The sequence below is a fragment of the Xyrauchen texanus genome, chromosome 6 (genome assembly GCF_025860055.1).
Source record: "Xyrauchen texanus isolate HMW12.3.18 chromosome 6, RBS_HiC_50CHRs, whole genome shotgun sequence".
Taxonomy (NCBI): domain Eukaryota; kingdom Metazoa; phylum Chordata; class Actinopteri; order Cypriniformes; family Catostomidae; genus Xyrauchen; species Xyrauchen texanus.
This window is the reverse complement of record NC_068281.1, coordinates 48,602,896-48,630,408: the sequence shown is the minus strand read 5'-3', so window position 1 is coordinate 48,630,408 and position 27,513 is coordinate 48,602,896. Positions and strand designations below refer to the sequence as shown.

The 27,513-nt window shown below is 43.9% G+C and overlaps 1 protein-coding gene across 1 annotated transcript in view; it reads right to left on the bottom strand.

Moving 5' to 3' along the window:
* Positions 1-9,395: 9,395 nt before the first annotated feature.
* LOC127644634 (histamine H3 receptor) overlaps positions 9,396-27,513 on the bottom strand; it is a 43,720-nt gene continuing 25,602 nt past the window's right edge. Inside the window, exons 2-3 of the mRNA XM_052127910.1 lie at positions 26,491-26,657; positions 9,396-10,145 (exon numbers count right to left, since the gene is read on the bottom strand). Of these exons, the coding sequence (XP_051983870.1) occupies positions 9,396-10,145; positions 26,491-26,657 (917 nt within the window). The remainder of the gene's footprint in view (positions 10,146-26,490; positions 26,658-27,513) is intronic.

Sequence of the window (27,513 nt, the reverse complement as noted above, 5' to 3'; positions counted from 1 at the left end):
GGCAGACGAAGCGAGATATATTTCAATTATAAATATACTTATAATCCATTCAATACTGAAAATTATTCATAAATAACAGTTTGATATGATATAAACTGACTATTTTACCCAAAATGTGTGTACAGTGCATATTACGGCTAATTAGAGGATTGCGTCTTTTCTATTGCATCACCTGTGTTGAAATCAGTTACGAGCCGAGTATCCCATTCGCTGCACATGAGGAGTGTTATTTGATTGATGTGCAGAGCTGCCGCCTCTGTAGAGTGTTCCAAATTGCTCTCTTATGAGGCATCATTTCAGTAACGATGCACCATAGAAGACAGCTGCCTATGTAGGCAGGAGACAGAGTATCAGCAAACATGGTTCCCATCTTTTTTAACTTTGAAATTACATGAATTTCCATGACCTTTCAAATGATTTCAATGGATTTCAAATGGATACTGTATATCTATATATACATACACTCAGGAGAACTTTCTTAGGAAAACTATGGTCCTAATAAATTGCTTGACGTGGTCTTCTACTGTTGTAGCTCATCCGCCTCAAGGTTCGACATTTTGTGCATTTCTGCTCACTACAACTGTACAGAGTAATTTTGCTGTAGCCTTTCTGTCAGCTCAAAAAAGTCTGGCCATTCTCCATTGACCACTCTCATCAACAGAGGGGTTACCAGGATATCATGTTTGGGGGGCATTTGGCTTGTTTGGGGGGCAACATAAACAATTGAAAAAATCGAGCATAAAATTAAGCTATACTACACACAATCTGTTTTAGTGCATATCTTTTTCTAAGCCAGGAACCCAGAGATAGGCACAAGGCCCCTATTAGACTATAGGGCTATCACATAAAAGTTAGTTAAACCAGGTCAACATTAATAATATGATGATGATATTATTATTATTTATTATTATTATTGACAGATTCATATATCAGATCACGGTGATTGCCTGGTGATGAGTGACAGGTGTTTGCTTGTGAGAAGACGTGCTACACGAGTAGGCAACCGAGACGAGAGAGTTTTTTAAATGAATCTGAAGTCACGTTTGTATAGACAAGAGGTAAATTAATTTGTTTCTTCTTCTAAGCTGTTCCAGACTTAGGTGCTACTTTTAGGGCTAAAATGCTTCATGAATTACTCTTAGTAAAACACATTAGGAGTCTAAAGTTATGAAGCTATTTGTAGCCTATTATAAGATTCTTTGTGAATGCGGCCCCAGGTAAAAAATGTTGATATGCTCATTTGAACGGTATGAGAACAGTATTTTAATGTTATTCTCTGGTTGTAAGTGGCTTTGGATAAAAGTGTCTGCTAAATGAATAAATGTAAATGTAAAAAGTAGGCCTATATAAAAGAAAACATAACATATTAGGCTACAGGGGGTCAGGAGACCTAGAGAGTTGAAATAAAAGCTATTTTTGTGAAACTATTAGAATTGAAATTATGATATGATTAGCAGAGGCAACATAACTTTTTTTTATTTATTTGTTATTTTTTTATTTTTTTTTTATTATAATTTTACCCTTTTTGTGAACTACTGTAGTACATCCATATATCCTATCTACAGGACCAGTCTGCTGCTAGTCTTGGCAAATTCAGAAACAAACTGATTCATGTCCAGACCTTTTGTGATTTTCTTTTCGTGTGCCAAAATGACCAAATCTCTCTTCCTTGAATGCAGCATTGATCTTCGGAGAGGGGTGAGAATGCGGCTCAAGGTATTAAAAAGAACTTTCACATGCAGCGGAGGACACACCGATGATGAGTGCTGTGACATACAGCTTATGTAAAATGGGGAAGGCCTCTTTGTACTGCTGAATGCACTTGCATACTTCAGAGAGGTTAGCATCAGTGGACAGTTTATTGAGCAACATTGCTTTAGCCACAGCAATTTCATTTTGCAAGGTCATACTATTTTGCTCTGTGCCTGCAAGCACTTGAGGTGGCTTCAGGAGAGAAAGGTCAAGGAAAGACGCTGATTTTGGTAGGAGAAATGATGTTGCCCTCATTAAATCAACATTTCTTTGAGAGAATCTGGTCTCCATCTCCACAATAGCCCTATCAAGAATGTTGAACATAGCCCTTTTAAAAGTCTGATTAGGAGCAGTTTGGTCATCAGAGTCACCACCATGCCCTATTGTAGACAAGATAACACTACTGACAAGTTGTGAATTAACTATCCGTCTCCTTTTAGGTGGGTTGGTAGGCCTTCTTCCACACTGAGAGAAATGCTCCTCCCAGAATGAATCGCATCGCATCGCATCTCCTTCCGTGTGACCAGGGAAGCTGTCACCACTTCCCCTGCAGTGCACAAATCCACTGTTTGTGACTGCAGAATTGAATTGGCTGGCTTCAGCGCACCAAGCACATGCAGAAGAAACTTGCCAGTGTCAAAGAAGTTCTGTCTGTTAAGCTGGGTCAAAAGACCACATGCCTCTGTGTTAATGTCAAATGGAGCACTGTCATCCTCTGCTATCTCAGGCAGAAGCCTCCTCATTGTGAACAATAGACTTGGTGACATCATAATGACTGGTCCAGCGAATTTCTAGTCTTTTCAGTGTGGGTGTACTGTATCTATTTGCAACATAATGTCTGTGACAAAATGTATTCAGTGAACTGGACCAGTCAAAGAACTTCTTTGCCACAGTTTCTGCATGCATTGCATGTACCATGGTACTCCGGATCCACAATGGTGCTATTTTTGTTAAAAAAGCCCGACTTTTGCAACACATGGACATCGGAGCAACCGGTGTTCGTGTCTACCATCGCCAGACACTACTGAAATATAAGACTCATGCAAAAACCAAGCTGCATGATGACCTGCAGGAGGCGCTACGCGTACTCGGCTTGCTGCGGAGACCAGGCCTCCAGCCCTCGGCGTCGCCTGATGCCGGTGGCCGGGGGAGAGGACGTCGTAAGCGGTGTGCGAGAGCGGAAGCGCGGAAAGAGGGCGGGGGTCCATGCTAGGCTAAAAACAAACCCTATCTCCCGTCTATCCTGCTCTCAAATGTTTGCTCCCTGGACAATAAACTGGACTATATCCGACTCCAGCAGGCTACGCAGCGTGAGTTTAGAGACTGCTGCGTCTTTGTTTTCACGGAGACGTGGCTCAGCGACAGAGTTTCGGATGCCGCCATTCAGCTAGACGGGCTCGCCTCGTTTCGTGCCGACAGAAATACAGCTCTCTGCGGTAAGACTCGCGGTGGTGGCTTGTGTGTTTACATCAACACGGAATGGTGCAAGAACTCTATGCTAGTCTCTAGTTACTGTTCATCGCTGTTGGAGCTTGTGACTGTTAGATGCAGACCTTTTATCTACCACGGGAATTCACCACTGTTTGCATAACCGGAGTTTACATTCCCCAGCGCTAACGCTAAGGAAGCACTCTGTGAACTGTATGGGGCTATGAGCGAACTGCAGAACGCTCACCCCGACGGACTGTTTATTGTCGCCGGAGATTTCAACCATGCAAATCTCAAGACAGTGCTCCCTAAATTCCATCAGTATGTGGACTTTGCAACGGGAGGGGCTGAACGCGCTTGATCTTGTTTACACAAACATCCCAGGCGCGTGCCGGGCGGAGCCCCGCCCCCACCTCGGCTACTCAGACCACATCTCTGTTATGTTAATTCCAGCATACAGACCGCTCGTCAGACGCACAAAACCGCTTCAGAAGCAGGTGAAAACCTGGCCAGCAGGAGCCATCTCTGCTCTTCAGGACTGTTTTGAGTGTACTGACTGGCACATGTTCAGGGAGGCTGCAACATATGGCGATTCTACCAACTTGGAGGAATACACAGCATCAGTGACCAGCTACATCAGCAAGTGCATTGATGATGTCACTTTCTCCAAGACCATCACCACACGCTCCAACCAGAAGCCGTGGATGACTGCGGAGGTGCGCACGCTGCTGAGGTCCCGAGACTCCGCCTTCAGAGCAGGCGATAAGGCAGCCCTAAGAACAGCTAGGGCCAAACTGTCACGGGCAATCAGAGAGGCAAAGCGCGCACACGCCCAGAGAATCCACAGTCACTTCCAGGACAGCGGTGACACGCGGCGCATGTGGCAGGGCATCCAGGCCATCACCAACTACAGGACAACATCAGTTGCCTGTGACAAAGATGCCTCCCTTCCAGATGCGCTGAACGACTTCTACGCTCGGTTTGAAGTGCAGAACGACGTGATGGCGAGGAAGTCCACCCCTCCTCCCAACGACCAGGTGCTCTGTCTTACCACGGCAGATGTGAGGAAAAATCTACGTAGAGTCAACCCACGGAAGGCTGCTGGACCAGACAACATTCCTGGCAGAGTGCTCAGAGGATGTGCAGACCAGCTAGCAGATGTTCTTACCGACATCTTCAACATCTCTCTGAGCAGCGCCGTTGTTCCAATGTGCTTCAAGGCCACCACCATCATCCCCATGCCAAAGAAGTCTTCAGTGTCCTGCCTCAACGACTACCGTCCCGTCGCACTTACACCCATCATCATGAAGTGCTTCGAGAGGCTCGTCATGAGGCAGATTAAGACCCAGCTGCCCCCTCACTAGACCCACTGCAGTTTGCGTATCGTTCAAACCGTTCAACGGACGATGCCATCACCACAACCCTCCATCTGGCCCTCACCCACCTAGACAATAAGGACTCATACGTTCGAATGCTGTTCATAGATTTCAGCTCAGCATTCAACACAATCATTCCCCAGCACCTGATTGGAAAGCTGAACCTGCTGGGCCTGGACACCTCCCTCTGCAACTGGATCCTGGACTTCCTGACTGGGAGACCTCAGTCAGTCCGGATCGGGAACAGCATCTCCACCACCACCACACTGAGCACTGGGGCCCCCCAGGGCTGTGTGCTCAGTCCACTGCTGTTCACTCTGCTGACTCATGACTGTGCAGCAATGCACAGCTCGAATCACATCATCAAGTTCGCCGATGACACGACCGTGGTGGGTCCCATCAGCAAGAACAACGAGTCAGCATACAGAGAGGAGGTGCAGCGGCTGACGAACTGGTGTAGAGCCAACAACCTGTCCCTGAATGTCGACAAAACAAAAGAGATGGTTGTTGACTTTAGGAGAGCACAAGGTGAACACACTCCGCTGAATATCGACGGCTCCTCTGTGGAGATCGTCAAAAGCACCAAATTCCTTGGTGTTCACTTGGCGGAGAACCTCACCTGGTCCCTCAACACCAGCTCTATCACCAAGAAAGCCCAGCAGCGTCTCTACTTTCTTCAAAGGCTGAGGAAAGCACATCTCCCAACCCCCATCCTCACTACATTCTATAGAGGGACTACTGAGAGCTTCCTGAGCAGCTGCATCACTGCCTGGTTTGGGACTTGCACCGTTTCGGACCGCAAAGCCCTGCAGAGGATAGTGAGGACAGCTGAGAAGATCATTGGGGTCTCTCTTCCCTCCATCAAAGACATTTACAAAAAACACTGTATCCGCAAAGCAACCAGCGTTGTGGACGACCCCACACACCCCTCATACAAACTCTTTACCCTCCTCCCGTCTGGCAAGAGGTACCGAAGCATTCGGGCCCTCATGGCCAGACTGTGTAACAGCTTCTTCCCCCAAGCCATCAGACTCCTCAATACTCAGAGACTGGTTTGACACACACGTGTCCTGAGTTGCACTTTAATTACTGTCACTTTATAACTGTCTGCTACCTCAATAACTGCTATGTGCATAGAACATTATCTCATAGTATGTTATGTTTACATTTTAGAAACTGTCATCTTTTTGCACTACTGAGTACTGATCGGCGCTGCACTGTCTATTGTCCTGTTCATTGTCAGTAATTTGTTGTACTGTCCTGTACTTTTTGCACATGTTTGCACGTGCACTTTATATAGGTATATATAGGTAGTTTATATAGGTATTTTATTTCATTGTGTAGTCTCATGTGGTCCTATGTTGGTCCTTTGTTGTTTTTATGTAGCACCATGGTCCTGGAGGAACGCTGTCTCGTTTTGCTGTGTACTGTACTAACTGTATATGGTTGAAACGACAATAAAAACCACTTGACTTGACTTGACTACCACTGCCAAATGGAGTTTGTGGTTGTAGCAGTGCACATATGGGATATCTTTAACCACTTTGTTTTGCAGCAAAGCCTGCACACCGCCCCTCACTCCAGACATGACAGAAGCGCCATCATAACACTGAGACACTAAATTGTCACCATTGTAACCCAGGTCAGACAGATTAGACAGAATTTGGTCACACACATACTCAGCATCAAGCTGATTCAATTCAATGAGGCCGATTAGGTGTTCCTCTGGGATCGAGTTGCGGACAAATCTAATGATGACTGACAAATTCTCAATGTTACACCGATCCCTGGTACCATCACTTTTAATGCAAAGGCCAGGAGAGTCGGCCTCCTCATATTTAGTCTGGATGTTTTTTAGTACCATTTTGGCAAGAGTTTGAATTATCTCGTTCTGAATCAAATTGGATGTGTATTTCGCGTTTTCGGGAATGCTTTTTGCAATCTCTGCGAGTTTAGGGTCTTTTTGGAGGGTGTAATCAAATAGCCGAATTAAAAGACCTTCCTCATCCCCACCCCCGTGATGGTGCCCACGTAGAGCAAGTTCATTAACCACCAGAAACTGAATAACTTCCCCAATACTTTTTACATAATATCTGTTTTTTTCAATGTGAGTTTGACCAAGCTGGTGAACAATGGTATTATTGGTCTCTGTCCGGCACTGGTATTCCTGCCACGCAGACATGGCTCTGACGTGCGCAGGATAGGCATGTTTCTGAAAACCACTGTTTTTTATCAGCGCTGTTTTTTATCAGCGCTTTTTTCCAATTGTTGTAGCCTACTTTTGTGAATGCGTCATCTCTTTCCGAATTGGAGACACTAAATTTACGGCAGGGAAAGCAAAAGCTGGCATCACGTAAGACAGAATATTCGAGCCATGGTCAAGACTGATACCAGCCCGCATTTAAACACCTGATAGCCTGTCCAAATGGGCGCTTAGGATAGCTACTTAGCTTGGGCTGGGATGGGCTATACAAATCTAAGTCAGGGGGAACAGACACACTAGACCTGGAGGAGGATTGTCTGTTTTGGGGAGGGCAGAATGTTGCTGGCTCCGACACAGATGCAGAGCTGGAGGATGGTGCATGTGGATTTTGTGGAGGACACGCGTTTGGAGGATTTGCCGTTGTGCATGTGGCTGCAACAAGGCTCTGCTCAGTGTTGGGAGCAGAGGTACTGGGCTTGTCAGAGGCAGCATGTTCACTGTTACTAGCAGGTGTGCTGAGCTCGACAGAGGCAGCTTGCATGGAGGGTGAATGACAAGGTGCCTGTTTTTTAATGAGCCACTTATGTATTTTTTTATGTTTAATAAAAACTGGTCTAATTATTACATCCAAAAGTCTACTTCATTGACTTCAGTGCCAACTTCATTGACTAGAGACTAGCAATTTAAGTGACTAGCAGGTAGCTAAGCAGCCTGAGCTAGGGTATGTTACCCAACAAATTAATAGCCTGCAAAAATGACAAAAAAAAAAAAGTGCAAACAAAACTTAACTGTTCAAATACAAAACTTTCATGAAAAGCTTATAAGTACACACTAGCATTAAATGAGAAAATAACAAAGTTGTGAGCAGTGAGCCTTGTAACACGAGCTGCCAACAGATTCAAAATATATATCGTCTGTGTGCAGAGTGACTGTCTGACTGTGACTACTGCGCACTCTGGTTGTTAATGTGATCTGGCAGCAGACTGACACACACCCAATAACGGCCAATAGAAAAGCAATAGGCTACATTTTTTTTTAATGAACGTTCTAGTTAGGACTGTTCGTTTTTTATTTAAGGGGCTACTCGAGGAGTTTTGAGATCTATAGTCAAAATAGACTTAGATAAATGTATTTAATTAAATACTACTATTTTTCACAGTCTCATTTTTACTTTAAGACCGGGGTAAATCAAGGAAAACTAAAATTTACCTCAACAAGGTGGGATAATGAATGACTCTAGTCTCATTCGTGGAGGTGGAAAAACAAGTTCTTTGTGAAATGCAAGATTTATTGTATTAAAATTTAAATGCAAAAGAAAAGGTATGAGTCTGCTGTTTTTGTCAATTTTAAGTTTTAATTTAAAATGTTTGCGATTTTAATATAAATACATGGTTAAATATTTTTCCACTTAATTGCTGGAGCAAATTAATATATACATCTGTATAGAAGTAATGCATTGAATACGTTGATTAAATTGGGTTTTAACGTGAATACGTCTATTAAAGAGTGTATATGTGTACAAAGAGAATCGCAATGCTGACAAAAACTTTTTTTTTAAATAAAAGTTGCTGATAACTTCTGGATTTGAAATAAAAAAAATAGTAAGTATGCCTATGTGTTTCTGATACAGTACAGCCGCGGATCAGTTAGCCTACAAAGTAACGCAGCATATGTGAAAGCATCTCGCGCTACTCATGCACCGCATTTTTTTTGCTTTTGGCACCATTCTGAGTAAACTCTTGTGTGTGAAATTCCCAGAAAATCAGCAGTTACAGAAATACTCAAACCAGCCGGCTGGCAACAAAAAACAAAAATGATTTTATGCATTGCACTGCTGCCACACAATTGGCTGATTAGATAATTGCATGTATAATTAGGTGTACAAGTGTACCTAATAAAGTGCTCTGTGAGTGTATCTATATAATTTTGAATCATACCAATTCACTAATGAATTGTGAACCATTTTGGCCTATATATAGACTTACTCACAGTTTACTCACTATATAGAAGGATTCACTGACAAATCAGACATCACTATGGCATGTAAGCAGGTTTTACTCTACACAACAGCAAAATCTAGCTGATGAGATATTTTAGGCAGAGGAAATCTATAAAAATGTGTATTTTATATAAATATTATATTTTCTAAAGATTTTATCAACTTCCATGACTTTTCCAAGCCTGGAAATCACAATTGTAATATTTCCTGATATTTCCAGGTTCTGGCAACCCTGAGCAAATATGACTCTTTTAAGACTTTCCCTGACTGAGGCATACCTTCTAGACATTACTGTATTATTTAATTTAGCCAATCAGAATAGATGGCACTGGCATTTTTTATTCATAAAGGCACAGCAGCAAAAATCGCTTGTTAAATCTAAAAGGCGCTGTAAGCAATTTTGTTAATGGAATGGCACCTACAAAATGTCTGTATATACCAGACAGATATCAGTAAATCTGAAATACCATACCTTTCTCTGCGACAGTGTTTAATTTGTTTAGCAAATCATAAGATTTTTATGTGCTTTCTTTTGTCATGTGAGAGTGCTACTGCTACTTCTGAATTTTACATGACATAGTTAGGCATTTTCAAGAGTCTTTTTTTTTTTGCGTGTGCTGTCTTCATCTCATAGAGACTATCTATGTGTGCTGGAAGGGTGTTCTGTGAGGGGTATGGTGGAGCTCTGCCGTGGGCACAGGACCTTCACGAATGCCCTGCGGAAGCTGCTGTGGCACAGTGGGTACAGGAACGGGTTGATGGCGGAGTTCAACCACAGCAGCCAGAACGTCACCTCATACCAGTGATGGGACACACAGTCGCCACGACACGCCGCCCGCACGATCATTAACAGCGTGTACGGCGCCCAGCAAACGGCAAAAACACACACGATTATCGCCAAAGATTTCGCAATCTTTTTATCCTGCCTCAGACGTGAGCGCTGGACGCATCGCATCGCCAGACCGTTGCTCTCGGAGCGCTTCTCGCCATCCACCGTGCTGTTCCTCTTAAGCGTCAGCGAGTTCCAGCCCATCCGCATGTTCATGCGTGTCCTCTGCCCATATAGAGTTGCAGCGTCCGGGCACCTGGTATGGCAGGATTCTTTTTTGCTGCTGAGTCTCCTCTGTCGGATGCTGAGGTAGATGCTGACGTTGAAGAAAGTGACAGACAAAAATGGCGAGAAAAACTCAATAACTGATGCACAGAGCAGGAAGTACCAGGTGTAGTAGAACTCGGCGAAGCACTCATCCTCCGGCACGTGGCTCTTGCCCGTCAGCTGCTCCCAGAATAATATCGCCGGCCCGTAAAGAACAAATGCCAGAATCCAAACCACTGCAATCTTCACCATGGCAAAATGTGTCATTCCTTGCTTTGCACGATAAGATACCTGAATAAAAATACATAAAAAAACTGTGGTAAAATTACATTTAAAGTATTTAATAACTGACAAACATACAGTGCATTGTAGATAACAACAGATGGATTACTAAAAATATAGTAGTTTTGTTTAGTTGGCATGAATATTTGATTCGGATTGGCATTCTGTGATTAAATCTTTTTTTATTGTGACCAATAAACTGACATCCCAAGCAACTGAATTTCTTCATTGCCCTGTTGTATAAAGTACAATCATTATACTTAAGTAAAAGTAAATGGAAATGAATGAGTATAATTAAAAGTGGCTAATGAGACATATTCTTCAGTTAAAGTATAAGAAGAGTAACTGACTAAATTACAGTACAATTCCTTAAGTATCAAATGTTAATATTATATGGAATAGATAATGGTACAACAAAAATCTAGAGTTGCCACAAACTTGCCAAAAATGTCCCACTGAGCATTGTGGCAAACTCATCATTGTCGCCAAAGGCTTGCTGCTGATTCACCACTACAGGTGAAGAGCAGCAAACTTCTGACAAACATTTGCTGTGAATATCAAGCTAGTATACATGTCAAAATAATGAGTGGCGAATTTTGCCAGAACTTTAGATTTTTTGTAAGGGTAATTACACACCCATTGCAACCTGGGGTGCATTTCCCAAAAGCACTGTTTGCCAAATATGGCGCAAGTTCCATCGTTACCAACATAGTTTTTACCAAGATTTTTTGTTTTCCGAAAATGTAGATCCAACGAACATTTGCATACAGCATTGCACAGTTCTGTGTTTGGAAATGTAAATGCAGCATAGTTCTAGCGGAAATACTAGCAGCTGTACATTATTGCACCATTAGCTGGGTAATTCCCACCCAATCACATGTAAGCCATTGCTTTATAAGTCTGCTCACAATCTATCACATTGCTGTTTCAGTGTGCTAACATGGCAACCTCCACCACCCCACCACCACCAGTTGAGTCCCATCCCACACAAGGGTAGGCTCCTCGCCCCTGCCTCCTATCTCCTGTAGGATATGACAGTTCTGAGTACAACTTCTTCGGACCGTCAGACTGGGCCTACGCCAAAGAGAGACATTTCTTTTCTGTTTTATATTCATTAAATAAATGTCATCTTAAATTTCACTCAAGTCTGCAAGTCTTCCTGATAGAACTATAGCTCTTTACCTGTGTTTAGAAGCATAAACTGTTTTTCCACCATCAGGCTGAACAGTTCTCATTGCAAAAGCATACCATTCGGTGCCGATCTGGGCCAGCTGGCACGGTTAAGGTTTCTTTTTCCATGTTACAGATCCGTCTTTTGGCGACGCCATGAGAGGTAAACATTGGAACGAGTGCGGTGTGCTATGGAGGATGATCGCATATTCCAGTTTTAAGGATTTCTTTTTACCCTGCTTTTACTTTGAAAACAAACACCAAAGACACAAACCATGTTGAAAAGGAAAGTAAAGAGAAAAGACGGTAGGTTTACCATAATTTGCTGAGGGCTTGTGTTTACCACTGGATGATACACTAAATGAGTTGCCATGTACTAAAGCCATTCAACCAGCATGCTTGAGAATGTTTGAGTAGGGTTAGCCAACCGTGCAGAGAATTCCGGACTGAGAACTCTTTATAATCATGCTGTTCCGAACCGTGCTTGTGGAAATACTTCTGTAACTGTTCCATGCCGTGCTCAGAACCGTTCGGCCCATTGTTATGCTTTTGCAATGAGAACTGTTCGGCCCAATGGTGGAAAAACAGTACTGGTCGGCGCTGCACTGTGTCTATTGTCCTGTTCATTGTCAGTAATTTGTTGTACTGTCCCGTACTTTGCACATGTTTGCACGTGTACTTTATATAGGTATATATATATAGGTATTTTATATAGGTATTTTATTTCGTTGTGTTGTCTCATGTGGTCCTGTGTTGGTCCTTTGTTGTTTTTATGTAGCACCATGGTCCTGGAGGAACGTTGTCTCGTTTTGCAGTGTACTGTACTAACTGTATATGGTTGAAACGACAATAAAAACCACTTGACACTTGACACACTTGGTGTAAAAGCGGCTATTGTTTCTTGTTAGATTGCTGTGTAGAATGAATTTGATTTTGCTGAGACTTCTATAACTTTCATTCCAAATATATATTTAATTCTGTCAAAATATTGACCACGTTTACATGCATTTAAAAAAACAGCTTATTATGGGGTTTTGCAGAATGTGGCGTTCGAAAAGTCACGTAAACGAGAGTGCAGCAATTTAAGGGTTTAAAGACTGTTAAGAGAAAGTGTTTCATCACAGATGTTATGTGTTTATGTTAAAACATAAGTGGCATTAATATGTTTTTGAAGAGTGTGCATGTGTGTATGTGCTCAAGTATGTCAAGCAGAACACCGAAGTCTGATATAGTGGGAAACGCCAATATTGTAGTGCAATGCATCTGTCACATTGCAGATTGCATGCCTCTTTTGTGTCTTCTGCAGCTTTCTGGTGTACATGTGAATGAGCTATTATAATTTTATATTTGCAGAAGATATTACTCAACCCCCCAAGTTATGTAATTAACTATGTTGTTGAACAAAAATGGTTCGAACGATGGATGTGTAACATACAGTAGTTAGGATGGTTTTGAGAAACCAAGTCATGACGAGCTAGCGAAGTTACGCAGTGAGTTACGTCATTGTATGGAAAACGCACACATGGTTAGGTGGCAGTGCCTGAGTCAAAAACTGCTCTGTGGTGTGTTTCCCAAAATTATCATTAGCCATCTAGGGTTGCAAGTTCCATTGTTACCAAAATATTTAAATGGTTAAAGGTGCTTCCCAAAATCCGTATTTCAAATGAACATTTGCCAACAGTATTGCACAGTTGTTTGTTACGTTGCTGTGTGTACATCATTTCACTTCGCTGAGGGTTCTATACATTTCATTCCAAAAATATATTTGGGTGGTTTCACATATAGTCTATAGTTTAAATGAACCAAACCCAGTTCAGTTAAAGAGGACCAAAAAGGGAGCCGCAAAATATCTCAGTGCTTTTGGTGTTCACAATGTAAGTGGACTTGAAAGAGGACCCAGTTTCTTTTTTGGTCCTCTTTGCATTGATGTGGTCTCAGACCCTTTGTTGTTCACACCACAACTCCTTAAGAACTCAGACCACATTGCAGTCACGATTATGACAATTGGCTAGCAATGAATTGTCATGCATACTGTGATCGTGATGATAAATTATCATACATTTTAAGGTGTATGTGTGCTTAATTCACATTCACATAAGTAATAATTCATTAATATTTAACTTTGAATGTTATTTTTAGGGCTGTCGATTTAACGTGTTCATTCAGTGTGATTAATTTGACAAAAAATAACGCATTAAATTACGCAATTAATCGCATGCCCACGGACCATAATAAGGAAGATTCCTGAGAAATGCAAGCTTGTAGTACCACCTGTTTACTCCAGAGGGCAGTAAGTGAAATTTCAGCTGTATGCGCAACGCACAGTTTATACAGTGAAGAAAACAACCTTCAGCAGCAGAACAACACAAACATGTTACGTTCTTGCTTTCAAAACACTCGAAGGAGCGCAAATACAATCTAAGGGACCTCAAGGTGTGTTTAAAGATTGAGTATTAAACTATATTTAACTCATATAGTGACCTAAACATTTTATGTTTATGACGCAACACACCCGAGACGTCTGACGTAGGTGTAAATTGGTGGGCCCTTAAATTAGCCCTCATAATAAATCTCCAACTGATTGACAAATTCACTTGTGAAATTGCTGTGAACTGTGTGCCAATGATTGACTTATGATCAATAATATGGTAGTAAATAATACATTGTATTCTAAAGCCGCTTTTTGTATTGTCTTATATACATATATATATTATACTTATATAATCATTGGATTAACTCTTCTGCTACAAGAATGTAAAGCATTTTAATTATCTGAATATTTATATATTTATATATAAGTAAAATATTTACGTTAAAAAACACATTAATCGTATGCTTGCAGACATATTTGCAGGTTATTGTTTTTTTTTTAATCCAGACATGTGCCTGGGAACTTGCATATGCACATTTTAATGCCTGTTTTGTGCATACACATGCACAGTAATGTGTTAAAAACCACAGGGAACAACTTAGCAACAGCATAGCAACAACCTGGAAACCTTGGGTAAGTACAATGTAATTATACTGAAATCAACCACAATATTTCTATTTGCAATTCAGTTTGGTGATGCTAGTGGTGCATGAATTACACACTTTGGCTTCAGACAATTGCCTGAAAAGTTTTTGTCTTCAATTTGAATATTATCTGCTGTTTTAACATTTTAAACCCATTTTTTCTGAAATGTTTTCCTTGAAAGTGTTCTTGTGCTATCTTTCTTTAAAATAAATGCCACTTGCATTGATTCTTTGTTATTTAATACATGATAATGCATTCAGATATTTGAAAGTGTGACTTCAATGTGCAAATGTTTCACATTTTGTAAAGTATGGCATTAGTCCACGGAAGGAAACCAGCACTGTGAAAACATCACAGCAGGGAATGAAGACAAATAGTTTTTTTGTGTTGAGGCTGTTCTAAAGAGAACAAGTGTTTCTATCTTCACTGGCTTTGATTGAAGCTGAAGCCTCAGTCTGTGAGATCAAACATGGCTGTCGAGTAGATTAAAGGCAAATGTTATGTTTGTTATTTATGTGTGTATCATCGCTCTGATGTTAAGAGCTTTCATGGCAAAACAAAACAAGACAATTTAAGGACGCTTTCTGACCGAGTCCAACCAGACATCAGAGGAACCTTTGAAGCAAATATTCTTGTATATCTTTCCAGGTCACATGAGATTTTTCAAGTTTGGGTCAATTCCTAGCTGTAGTTTATTTAGATTTGTCATGTCACGCTCTCTCTGCTTAAGAAGTGAAGTGCATTCCTAGCCACACTGCTGACCTCTGTCTCTGCTTAAAGGAACAGTTCACCCAAAAATGAGAATTCTCTCCTCATTTTCTCACACTCATGCAATCCCAGATGTGTATGACTTTCTTTCTTCTGCAGAAGTCAAACGAAGATTTTTAGAACAATTTCTCAGCTCTTTTCACCCATACAATGCAAATAATCACAAAATTCACAAATAAAAGCTCCAAAAATCACAGAAGTCAGCATTAAAGTAATCATATGACTCCAATGGTAAACTCCATGTCTACACATCACTTGATTTGATAGGTGTGGAGGAGAAACAGAAGAATATTTAAGTCCTTTTTACTATAAATTCTCCTCCCTGCTCAGTCAATCTCCACTTTCACTTCTCATTCTTCTTCTTCTGTTTTTGATGATTCACATTCTTCAATGCATATCGCCCGCTACTGGCCAGGGAGTAGAAGTTCTAGCAAACAAAGAACTTAAATAGTTATCTGTTTCTCACCCACACCTGTCATATCACTTCTGAAGATCTAGGTTAAATCACTAGTGTCAAATGGATTACATCTCTGCTGCCATTACATCTTTTGGAATTTCAAAATTTTGGCACCCATTCACTTGCATTGTATAGACCTACAGAGCTGAAATATTCTTCTAATAAATTATAATTTGTGTTCTGCTGAAGAAAGAGAGTTATACACATCTAGCATGCATGCAATGTAAATTATGAGAGAATTTTCATTTTTAGGTGAACTATCCCTTTAATATATTTACCATTTAAATTACTTAAAATGGTTATTATATTTATTTTATAATGGTATGTTACACTGTAAAATAAAAAATATAAATTTTAACTGAAAACGAATGTAAAAATGCTACTGAAAAGAAAATTGTATTTGGTTAACAGCTACTGTATCTTACCATGTGCAGATAATTTTTTTTTTTTTACAAGACAGTACATGTATGCGGCAAGGAGTGTGTGGCCGGGACATAAGGATGGATGCCTGTTAGAGAGAGAGAGAGAGAGAGAGAGAGATAGAGATGCATGCAGCCAACGAACGTGTGTATTCTGCGTTGGGCCAGGAAGGCCAACAGTGTGAGCGACACAGAGAGCTGTGTGTGTTTGTGCACTGACGAGCGTGTGCTAAAAAAAAATCACTTTTATGTTGTGTCCAAGTGAAACTGTGTCTAATTAAAGTCTTTCGTAAACTATTCACCCGATTCCTGCTTCCTCCTTCGTTGGGAAGGCAGAGATCTACCACAATGAATTTACAGTAAACTATTGTTAAAATTACGCTGAAAAAATTTAGAATCAGGTATTCTCAGTACAACATTTCATTATATTTTAGAGAAATATTCAGTAGTGGCTCGTGACTACATAAATGGAACAGATCTTGAGCGCTAGAGGTTATACTGTAAAATCTCAATTTATTTGTATATTTTTTTACATTATTCAACCCCACAACTGTCATTTACATGTTTCCACAGTTCTTAAAAACTAAATGCTTAATAATAATAATAATAATGTTTTAAACCACTGTAAGTTTCAAGTAGTAAAAAGGTTCACTGTAGAAATGTTTCAAATCACATACGTTGCTGTTTGCATGATGTAGTACTGTGCAAAAGTCGCATGAGGCACATGAGATGTTTCACAAAAACATTTGTCTTAAGATGGTTATTTATACCTGCTACTTTAGTGTCAATAGGAAATATACATTTTATACTCCCAAACATTCCTTTTACAAATAGAATAGAAGAACAGGGAGCCCTGCAACTGAACACTCGAGACAGTCTGGGATTACATGAAAAGACAGAAGTAATTGAGACAGCCTAAATAAGTAAAAGAACTGTGGCGAATTCTCCAAGAAGCTTGGAGCATCCTACCTGTCAACAACCAAGAAAAACTGTGTCCAGGTGTAAGTAGGAGAATTGGTGCTGTTTTGAAGGCAAAAATGTTCACACCAAATATTGATTTAGCTCTTTTTCTGTTTACTAGACTTTGTATGATGTTAATTGATAAATGAAAACTATTTATGTCATTATTTGTATAAGAAATCCTCACTTTGAAAGTTTTTCACAAATGCCTAAAACTTTTGCATACTGTATATACACATGTAGAAATGTAAAATTACTTTGATATTTACATATAAGACCTACAAAAAATTTGTAAGGGGGTTTAGACGGGCAAGGAGGAGGCGAGAACCGGCTTGACAATATAAATAATAGTTTAATGAGAAACGTAAACAAAAGACACAAACACACATGCCCGTAAACGATCTCTCTCTCTCCCGCACCATCTTCCGCAGTCGGCCTTAATCCCTCCCGGAGGCTTGATTAGCCTAATATGGGACCGGGTGTGCAGAATCATCACCCGGCCAGCCCTCCGCCCTGCCACATTCCTCCCTCGTTCTCTCAGGCTGGGGAGCCCCCGGCATGACGTATACCCCCCCCCCCCCTTTCCCTGGGGAGGGGCGTGCCTTCCGCCCCATCTGCCGGCAGGCCATCCCCGTCTACCTGGATGAGGGAATGGACAAGGGGATGGAAACAGAAATAATTAAAATAGGGGGGTACTTCCTGTAACATCGTAGTACCCCCCAAAAAAACACAAAAATGTAAAAGATTAAAAAAAATTCCGCAGTCGGCCTTTATCCCTCTGGGAGGCTTGATTAGCCTGATAAGGGACCGGGTCTGTAGAATCACCACCCGGCCCCGCCCTCCGCCCTGCCACAAATGTGCATGCTAAAAATAGATTTAAGCTGAATAAGGCAGAAACATGTTATCAGAGTCTGTTAAGAAGGTCCACTGCCGAATCTTGAGCGCTCAAACTTTAGCCAGTTACCATGGACCTAATGCAACTACTTAAGTGAACTCAGAAACTCTTAATTCAGAATGGATCAGAACGGATGGTGTTTCAGAGAAACACCATAGTCGGACAAATTCCTCTAATCTGTGTTGGTCTATTCTTTACCATTACAGTTAATAGGTAAATTGTGGCAGGGAGGAGGGCCGGGTCATGATCCTACACACCGGTCCCGTATTAGGCTAATCAAGCCTTACGGACATGTTCGTCAACTATCTCACATAAATAAAACGTTTTATTGTTTTTTAATTGCATAGTAGAAAATAGGGAAGTACATATTATATGGTGGTGGGAGGAAACTGGCCAGTAAAAGAAATTACGAGGGTAGTGCATCACAATGATCTTGTGATGAATATTTATAGCAATAACAATATACCATAATAGCAAATATGGTTTAAAACTATGACATTGTATCAAAATTGTGTTATGGCTTTTGATTAATTAGCATATACTGCACTTTCTTATGAATGGGGTTTAGTTGCTAGAGGCCTACTTGGAAAACACCAAACATCTAAGAAAAGGGATTTTAAAGAGATTTAAATTTGCTGACAAATATCAAAGGAAACACTGAAGTGGATAGTCTCAGGCCATATCCACACAAAGAGTATGGTCTTTCATGCTGAACTGGCCTCTCAAAGCAAAAACATTTTCCAGCACCAAAGAGGCAGTGTATACAGTCATCTACAAATTCAACTTGTGAAATGGCTTACTTTACACACCTCTGTTTAAGTAGAAAAATCAATGCGTTTCAAATGAAAACGTTACAGTGTGTTCGATGTCCACAGACCATTCATGGCCTACATAACATGTATTGTACACAAAATTGCAAGAACTGGCAGAAAATCCATTCTGAATGGTTGGCTGCTATAGGCCGGGTCCAAAATAATATATTTTGTCTGAAAAGAAACAACAACATATATTTCACTACGTTTACTGATTATTGTGATTGTGGCTATAGACAATTTTTGTGATTAAGTGGTGGGGTGCACTCGTTTTTTAGTCCACCTCAAAATCAATTCTAATGAACAAATTTAGTGATTTTAATAATACAATTATAAAAACACAATACCATCACAGAAGTCAAAGTTAGAAACAACAGAACACAACATAGCTGCATACAAACCCGGGAACCAAACTTTCTATGCCCAGCCTCATTTGTTAGAAACAGAGTACTCAATCAAACAGAGAGATTGAGGAAGCGGGAATGACTAACATCTTCTCCATTCTGAACTGGTGAGCAATTGTGACAGACCTCCGACTGAAGAGATCGATACCTTTTTTACCGGCTAGTGAGATGCTGGCTTCAATAAACTGTTATGAGAAAGTTTTTGGATTGTGTCAGATTATAGTGGGCGGGGTTTCCCGCCGCAATGCTGAAAAAATAAACCAAGCAATCAACAGAATATTCTGTCACTCATCATGGCTTGTTAGGACCAAAACTCTGATTAACATAGAAATGATACCTTTTATCATGTGTCGTTTGCAGTCAGGTTAGGACATTCTAGCTGCCTTTGGCTTCCCCTGACAATCTCTCTCAGTTTGATTGAGTTCTCTATTTCAAACAAATAAAGCTGGGCATAGAAATGCCTCTATTCTCTGACTACAAATTTATCCGAAATATTTTGTAAGTTTGGTTCTATGGTTCTCTTACGAGAGGTTCTCTCGTATTGCGTAAGCTAGCTTACGCTACGGGAAAGATTCATCTTTTCTGAGATATTGAAGCCAAAAAATTATCCTTAATTTTTGTATCCATTGTCAACGCAGTGCGGCAGCTGCAGACCTTGAGCGGGCTAGCTAGCGAGCTCATAGGTTGCTCTGCGGCAACTGCTGCAGCCTATAGACGAGCTTGGGCTGAACTCGCGATCCAATGAGAGGCGTCCCACGCTCACTGCATCAAAGCCCGCCAAAATAGGCGTGACTTGAGTGCATATAAGCGTAGTTCGTAGGCTGGAACCCTGATTTTCATCTCTTCAGCGAAGCTCTTCGCATCGCTGACCTGGAAGCCGCGTCGCCGTTCGAGGGGCATCAAGCAAGCGTGGACAGCGCTAGAAGAAGCCGGCCGCCTCAGCCACCTTCAGCCATCCTGCGAAGCTACGCCATCCGACGACGTATCCTTTTATTCAGCAAGCTAGTTCTCACCGAACTATTCACAAAAGAGTATGAGCGTCTTTTTCAAGATGCCTCGCTCCACTTGCGCCTCATGTCGCGCTCTTCTCAGCACAGGAGACCGCCACATCATCTGGCGCCTCTGCCTGGGACTGGGGCACGCAGAGCTCGCCCTCACTGAGGGCGGATGCGATTTCTGCGAGGAGCTACCGATGTCGACCCTGCGGGCTCGACTCGAAGCACTCAAAGCAGAAACCGCCGCGCCGCTTTACCTTCAGCCGTGCAGGAAGAAGCACCGCTCACAAAGGCTGCCGGAAACTGTGGTTGAAGCGACTGCCTCGCCGGAGCCTCTCCCTCGAGCATCGCTTTCACCCTCCCTGCCCCCCCGGGACGCGCAGTTGCCGCCGAGCGGCCACACTGCTGCCATCTCGGATGACAAGGCGGAGGATAAGGGCCGCTGTTCCATCATGGCTTCGGACAGTGAGGAGTGGTCAGGCTCCTAAGCCTCCTCCTCTGCCCAGGAATCCAGCAGGACCCGCCCCGGAGTCGAAGGGGAGTTAACACGCCTCCTCACACAGGCCGTCGACCGCCACGGGCTCGAGTGGTCACCGCCCCCTGAGCAGGCACCCAACAGACTCGACGGCTGCTTTCTTCAAAGCCATTGCCGCTCTACACCCGCGGCCCGGGCCGCTCCCTTCCTGCCGGAATTACACACGGAGCTTGCAAAGTCGTGGAACGGTCCTTTTTCAGCCAGGTCCCGTTCCCACGTCTCCACCTCTCTCGCGTCGGTGGACGGCGCCACTGAGAGAGGCTACTCCTCCATCTCCCGGTCGAGGACTCAGTAGCAGCACACCTTTGTCCGCCCTCCGCGAGATGGCGTTCCAAGCCTGTGCTCCCGTCTAAGGCCTACAGAGCGACTTCCGCCTATGTTGGCCGCGCCTATTCTGCTGCCGGCCAAGCCGCATCTGCTCTGCACTCAATGGCCGTTTTACAGATCCTACAAGCAGACCTTCTTCGGGAGTGGGATGAGAAAGGCAGGCACCCAGAGGCTGTTACTGATCTACGAAGCACGACAGACCTCGCCCTTCGTGCTACCAAAGCTGCAGCCCAAGCTCTAGGGAAGTGCATGGCCTCGCTGACTGTGACCGAGACACACTTGTGGCTAACACTAGCCGACATGGGAGAAGCAGAGCGCTCCACGTTCCTCAACGCACCGCTCTCTCCGACCGGTCTCTTCGGCTCCGTGGTGAGTGGCATTGTTGACCGCTTCTCAGAAGTCCAGAAAGCCACCCAAGCCATGAACCTCTTCCTGCCGCGTCGCGCTAGCTCCTCTGCAGGCCGCTCACGTGATCAGCCTCCTGCACGAGCCTCTTCACAGCGCCCAGTTCAACAAACTCAGACTTCTCAGCGTCGACAGGGCGGCCGCCCTCGATCAGCGCTCAGACAGCCGCCGCAGACCGCCGCCCCGCGGGCCTCGATCTAAGGTAACGCTGAAACCCAAGCAGCCGAAGTCTTCCTAACTGTGTTGAACAAACGACGGCTCAGTCCCGCCGCGGCCGGACCACCGTCAAAGCTTCGCCCCTGTCAGTCCCCTTCTCTCAGGCTACTGCAGTGGTGAATTTAGCAGCCAACAAGCCGGTGACACTGCCCGCTTGCTCTGCACTCAAACGCCGCTTTCACGGCGACCCAAATAAATCTTGTAAAGAGCAAACATGTCTTATGTGTAGAAAATGTGCCCACAACCCAGTGTTCACCCCTACACACAAGCATAACACATCCCGTGCCCCTATCAGAGCACGCTCTCATAAAGCGGTTACTGAACCGCTCGAAGCGCCAGAGTCAATGAAGGCGCTCACAAATGCGTGCGCGCGCCCATTCTCTGGCCGCTCTGTCACACGACCAGCCCTATGTGTAGAAAATGTGCCCACAATCCAGTGTTCACCTCTACACACAAGCACTGCATGTCTCATGTCCCCACCAGAGCACGCTCACATAAAGCAGTTACGAACCGCTCGAGCGCTAGAGTCAATAAATGCGCCCACGAATACGTGCACGCGCCCATTCTCTGCCCGCTCTGTTACACGGCCAGCAAACATTCCTCTGTGTGTAAGTCCCGTGCCCATGACTATGCTTGCGCATCACGTAACAGATGTGACTCTTTCCCCATTCATTCCAATCGGGAAGTCACTCACAAAACAGCCTGTTCATGCTGTATGCGAGCAATCATGCATAAACACACTAAACACGCTCACACATTTTGTTCAGCGCTCTGTGTGCGGCAATCAGAGCGAATTGGCCATTCACCCTCTAGCGTTATGCTTCAAAGCGTGGGAAGCTATTCCAGGGATATCCAAGTGGGTGTTAAGCACAATACAACAGGGCTATTTGCTACAGTTCGATCGCCGCCCTCCTCGCTTCAGAGCTGGCTCGAAACCACTGTGAACACGGAAGCAGTGTGCATGCTTCGTTCAGAAATAGCAAGCCTTCTGTGCAAAAGGGCCATAGAGAAAGTGCCACCCCCTCTGAGCGAGTCGGGGCTTTACAGCCGTTATTTTCTTGTTCCCAAGAAAGACGGCGGCCTCAGACCCATATTAGATCTCAGGGTTTTGAACAAGGTGCTTGCAAAAAGACCGTTCAAAATGCTTACAATCAGGAAACTCCTCGCGCATGTGCGCCAGGGGGACTGGTTTATTTCTCTCGATCTGAAAGATGCATACTTTCATATTCAGATAAATCCCCGTCACAGGCCATTCTTGAGATTCGCCTTCGACGGCCAGGTTTATCAATACACCGTCCTTCCGTTCGGCCTGTCCTTAGCACCCCGTACTTTGTGCATGGATGCGGCGCTCGCACCCCTACGGAGTCAGGGTTTGCGAATTCTGAACTATTTGGATGACTGGCTGATTATGGCACAGTCACATATGGAGCTTCTGTCTCACAGAGCAGTTCTCCTCAGCCATCTGAACAGTTTGGGTCTTGCAGTCAATTGGACCAAGAGCTCACTACAGCCCAGTCAGACAATTTCCTTCCTTGGAATAGAACTAGACTCCGTGGCAATGACGGCTCGCTTATCTACACAGCGCGCGCGCCGTGTTCAGCGACTAGCCGCATCTTTTCAGATGAACAGCCTCACGCCTCTGAAGAAATTCCAGAGAGTGCTAGGTTACATGGCCTCAGCCGCAGCAGTACTTCAGCTGGGTTTACTGCACATGCGCACGCTTCAGCATTGGCTAAACACCTGCGCGTCTCGCCGGGCTTGGGCCACAGGCCGCCAGCCCATCAAGGTGACTCAGACCTGTATTTCAGCTCTGCAGCCCTGGACAGTGGCCGAATGGTATCAGCGGGGAGTGACAATGGGAGCTGTATCTCGCCGAAAAGTCATCTCGAAAGACGCGTCCAACACGGGTTGGGGCGCGGTCTGCGAGGGCTCTCCGGTTTTCGGCCTATGGTCAGTTCAGGAAAAGCTCCTTCACATAAACTGTGTGGAAATGATAGCGGTCGAGTACGCGCTCGTGCGCTTTCTCCCAGTCATTCAGGGTCACCACGTCCTGGTCCGTTCGGACAACAGATCTGTGGTATCCTACCTAAACCGTCAGGGCGGTGTCAGATCCAGGAACCTATTCCATCTGACGAAATGCATACTGAGTTGGTCCCAGTGCCACCTGCGCTCGCTGAGGGCGACGCACGTGCCAGGCCACCTGAACGACGGCCCGGACAGACTGTCCAGAGACAATATTCCCCCAGGGGAATGGTCCCTGCACGCTCAAACAGTCCAGACGTTATGGCACCTATTCGGCAGAGCAGAGAAAGACCTCTTTGCGTCCAAAGAGAACTCTCACTGCCCAATATTTTTCTCGAAGCGAGGACGCGCTGGCCCAGGACTGGCCCAGACGCCCGCTTACGCCTTCCCTCCCGTCTCGCTATTGCCACAGGTAATGCAGAGGATCAGGGAAACGCGTCACTCGGTGCTCCTCATAGCCCCGCGTTGGGAGAATCAGACATGGTTCCCGGAGCTTATGCAGCTGTCACTGACAGCGCCGTGGCCCATCCCAGTGAGAGCAGATCTCCTCTCTCAAGCTCGCGGCACAATCTGGCATCCCCACCCAGAGCGCTGGGCGCTGCATGCGTGGGTGATCAACGACTACCCGTCGCTCTGCCAGAAGGAGTAATAAACACCATCATACACGCTAGAGCCCCTTCCACGAGAAGACTCTATGCGTCAAAATGGTCTGTGTTCTCAAAATGGTGCACCGACAGAGACCTGGACCCGCGGACATGTGGGGTGTCGTCGCTGCTCGTATTTCTACAAGAGCTGCTGGATAAGGGCAGATCCCCATCCACGCTCAAAGTGTATGTGGCGGCCGTTGCGGCGTTCGCTGAACCCCTGCACGGCCAGTCATGGGGTAAAAACGAGCTGGTCATCCGCTTCCTCAGGGGAGCTAGAAGGATGAACCCCCCACACCCCCCATCGGTTCCTATCTGGGATCTTTCTATAGTTCTCGAAACTATGAAAGCCCCCCCTTTCGAACCACTTCAATCCGTGGATTTGAAATACCTTTCACTCAAAACCGTTTTTCTGATTGCCCTGTCATCCGTCAAACGTGTGGGAGACCTTCACGCGCTGTCTGTCAGCGCTGCGTGTCTTGAGTTTGGACCAAGTGACTCCAAGGTCATTTTAAAGCCTAGACACGGCTATGTTCCCAAGGTGATCGGTACTCCTTTCAGAGCACAGGTCATTTCCCTATCGGCGCTGCCAGCACCCGATAGCGAACGCGACGCCAATCTCCTTTGCCCGGTAAGAGCACTGAGATTGTATACTGCGCGCTCCGCCACTTTCAGACGCTCTGAGCAGCTTTTCGTTTCGTTCGGAGGGCACACCAAAGGTCTCGCCGCCTCGAAACAGACACTATCTAGATGGACAGTGGATGTTATTGCTGCTGCATATGCGTCAAAAGACCTGCCATGCCCATTGGGCATTAGAGCTCACTCCACTAGAGGCATGGCATCCTCGTGGGCATGGTCCAGCGGGATTTCCATTCACGACATATGTGTGGCAGCGGGATGGACTTCTCCCTCCACCTTTGTCAGATTTTACAATATGGAAGTGCCCGCTCTGCAGGCAAAACTACTAGCGGTTTAATAAGCTACAGCTCCCCTGGTGAGCTGCACTGATGGGACACATTCCACACAGACCGGCACCGCCGCTCTGTCGTTCCCTTCCCACTATGTGCTTATGTATTACACAATCAATGACCCGCATTCTTGCCGGCCAAATATTATTTCCCCACTCATAAGGGCTCCCCCGGGTCCCCCCTTAATTCAAGTCACGCCCATTTTGGCGGGCTTTGATGCAGTGAGCGCGCAGACGCCTCTCATTGGATGCGAGTTTGCCCAAGCTCGTCCATAGTCTGCAGCAGTTGCCGCAGAGCAACCTATGAGCTCGCTAGCTAGCCCGCTCAAGGTCTGCAGCTGCCGCACTGCGTTGACAATGGATACAAAAATTAAGGATAATTTTTCGGCTTCAATATCTCAGAAAAGATTAATCTTTCCCGTAGCGTAAGCTAGCTTACGCAATACTCGTTCCCTCATCTAGAGAGAACCGAGGTTACGTTAGGTAACCGATACGTTTGTGTGCAGCTGTGTTGTGTTGTTGTTTCTATCGCTGTGGTGGACCTGTTTTTAGATAAACAAAATGAACGCCCCATGTCCAAAAGGGGCTGCGTGAATTGAATCTCTCGTGCAGTCTCATTGTGAATGCGCAGAGTAACGGTTAGCCAACAGTTTCACTAAATAATACATTCGATTTCAGTTTGTTTTTAACCAAACTTCATTGTATGGTTTCACAACAATCATGAGTCTCATGGAATAATTTATTCGACATCTGAATTATACTTTTGCATCCTTTAGAAGCTTGAAGAGGTAGTCAGTATAAACTGCCATTGTGTGACATCAATGAGCACAAATTTTCCTTTGGGTTAAGAAAAAGAAAGAAAGTCAAATGGGGTTATAACAACACAGGGGTGAGTAAAAAATGACAGAATATTCATTTTGGGGTCAACTTATCCCTTTAACTGAAGCCTCCACTATATCAGCCCAGTTATTTTCCATAGCAACAGAATAAAAACTAAAGTTAGCCTAGGGGTTTACTATCTTACATTTTGGTCTTAAATCTAACAGACCTAGACAGATCTAAGTTTTTATGCAACTGACTAAAAAAAGTTTTGTGTAGTCATTTTTGACAACTAACTTGTAAAACAAGTCCAAAACTGTTTTATGCAACCAGTTCCTGGCCTGGGGGAAAGATTTGGGGAACACAGAGATTCTCCAGGTCATGAATCACATCTTTAGCCATCTTCAACCAGATCACATCCCAGAAACACACATCTATAACCACTTTAAACCCATTACATGGCTACAAGCAGAATACCCTGCTATAGATTGGTCAGTATTATACAATCAAATAAAAGACTCACCGCTTTTGTAACAGAGAGAAAGCGATCATAGCTGATAAGTACGATGTTGAAGACAGACGCAGTGCAGAGCATGTAGTCTACTACAAGCCACAGTTTGCACAGTCCTTTACCCAGCATCCATTTCCCTGTCAGAATGTAGGGCATGTACACGGGTATGCAGAAGGCACCTGTGAGATACACCAACCAGAAATGTAAAGTCAGTCTAAGCACATTAGTTGTTTCATTATATACACTGGCGACCAAAAGTTTGGAATAATGTACAGATTTAGCTCTTATGGAAAGAAATTGGTACTTCTATTCACCAAAGTGGCATTCAACTGATCACAATGGTCAGGACATTAATAACATGAAAAATTACTTCAACAATTTAAAACAAAACTAGATGAGCAGACATTCAAGGGGATCTGTCTAAAGGAAAAAAATGGCAAGTGTCTTTACACCGATTTATTGCTCTAAAAATACCTTTAGGTCTTCATCATGCAATAAATATATAAATAAATAATAATAATAATAATAATCTTAATAACAAAACATACCCATGTGCATTACATCAGGAAAACATCTCAACCAAACAGTTAAAAACCCATGAAGAGAGTGATTTCACACCACTGCTGAACAGCTGTTGAACTCTCTTTCTGCTTCTGCGTCTCTCGCGCGAGTCGCACCACAGCAGGACTTTCTTTACAAGCTTACGGACATGACATAAACACGCAAGGACAAATTACGTTCGCCTGCGATTTACCGCCAAATCCGTCTGACAGCTCTAAATAAAAATCTCTATTGTAGACTTACAGTAGTGAATTGGGGTAAGACAAAAACATGGTTTGGAAGACGGGCTGTTGGTGTACTCACTCAATTACATTTTTAAAATTTCACAAAAAAAAAAAACATGCATAGTTTAGCTTTAATAGAAGTAATGCAAGCAGTGAGTAAGAGTAAGTGTGTGTGGCAGGGCGGAGGGCGGGGCCGGGTCGTGATCATACACACCCGGTCCCGTATTAGGCTAATCAAGCCCCGGAGGTT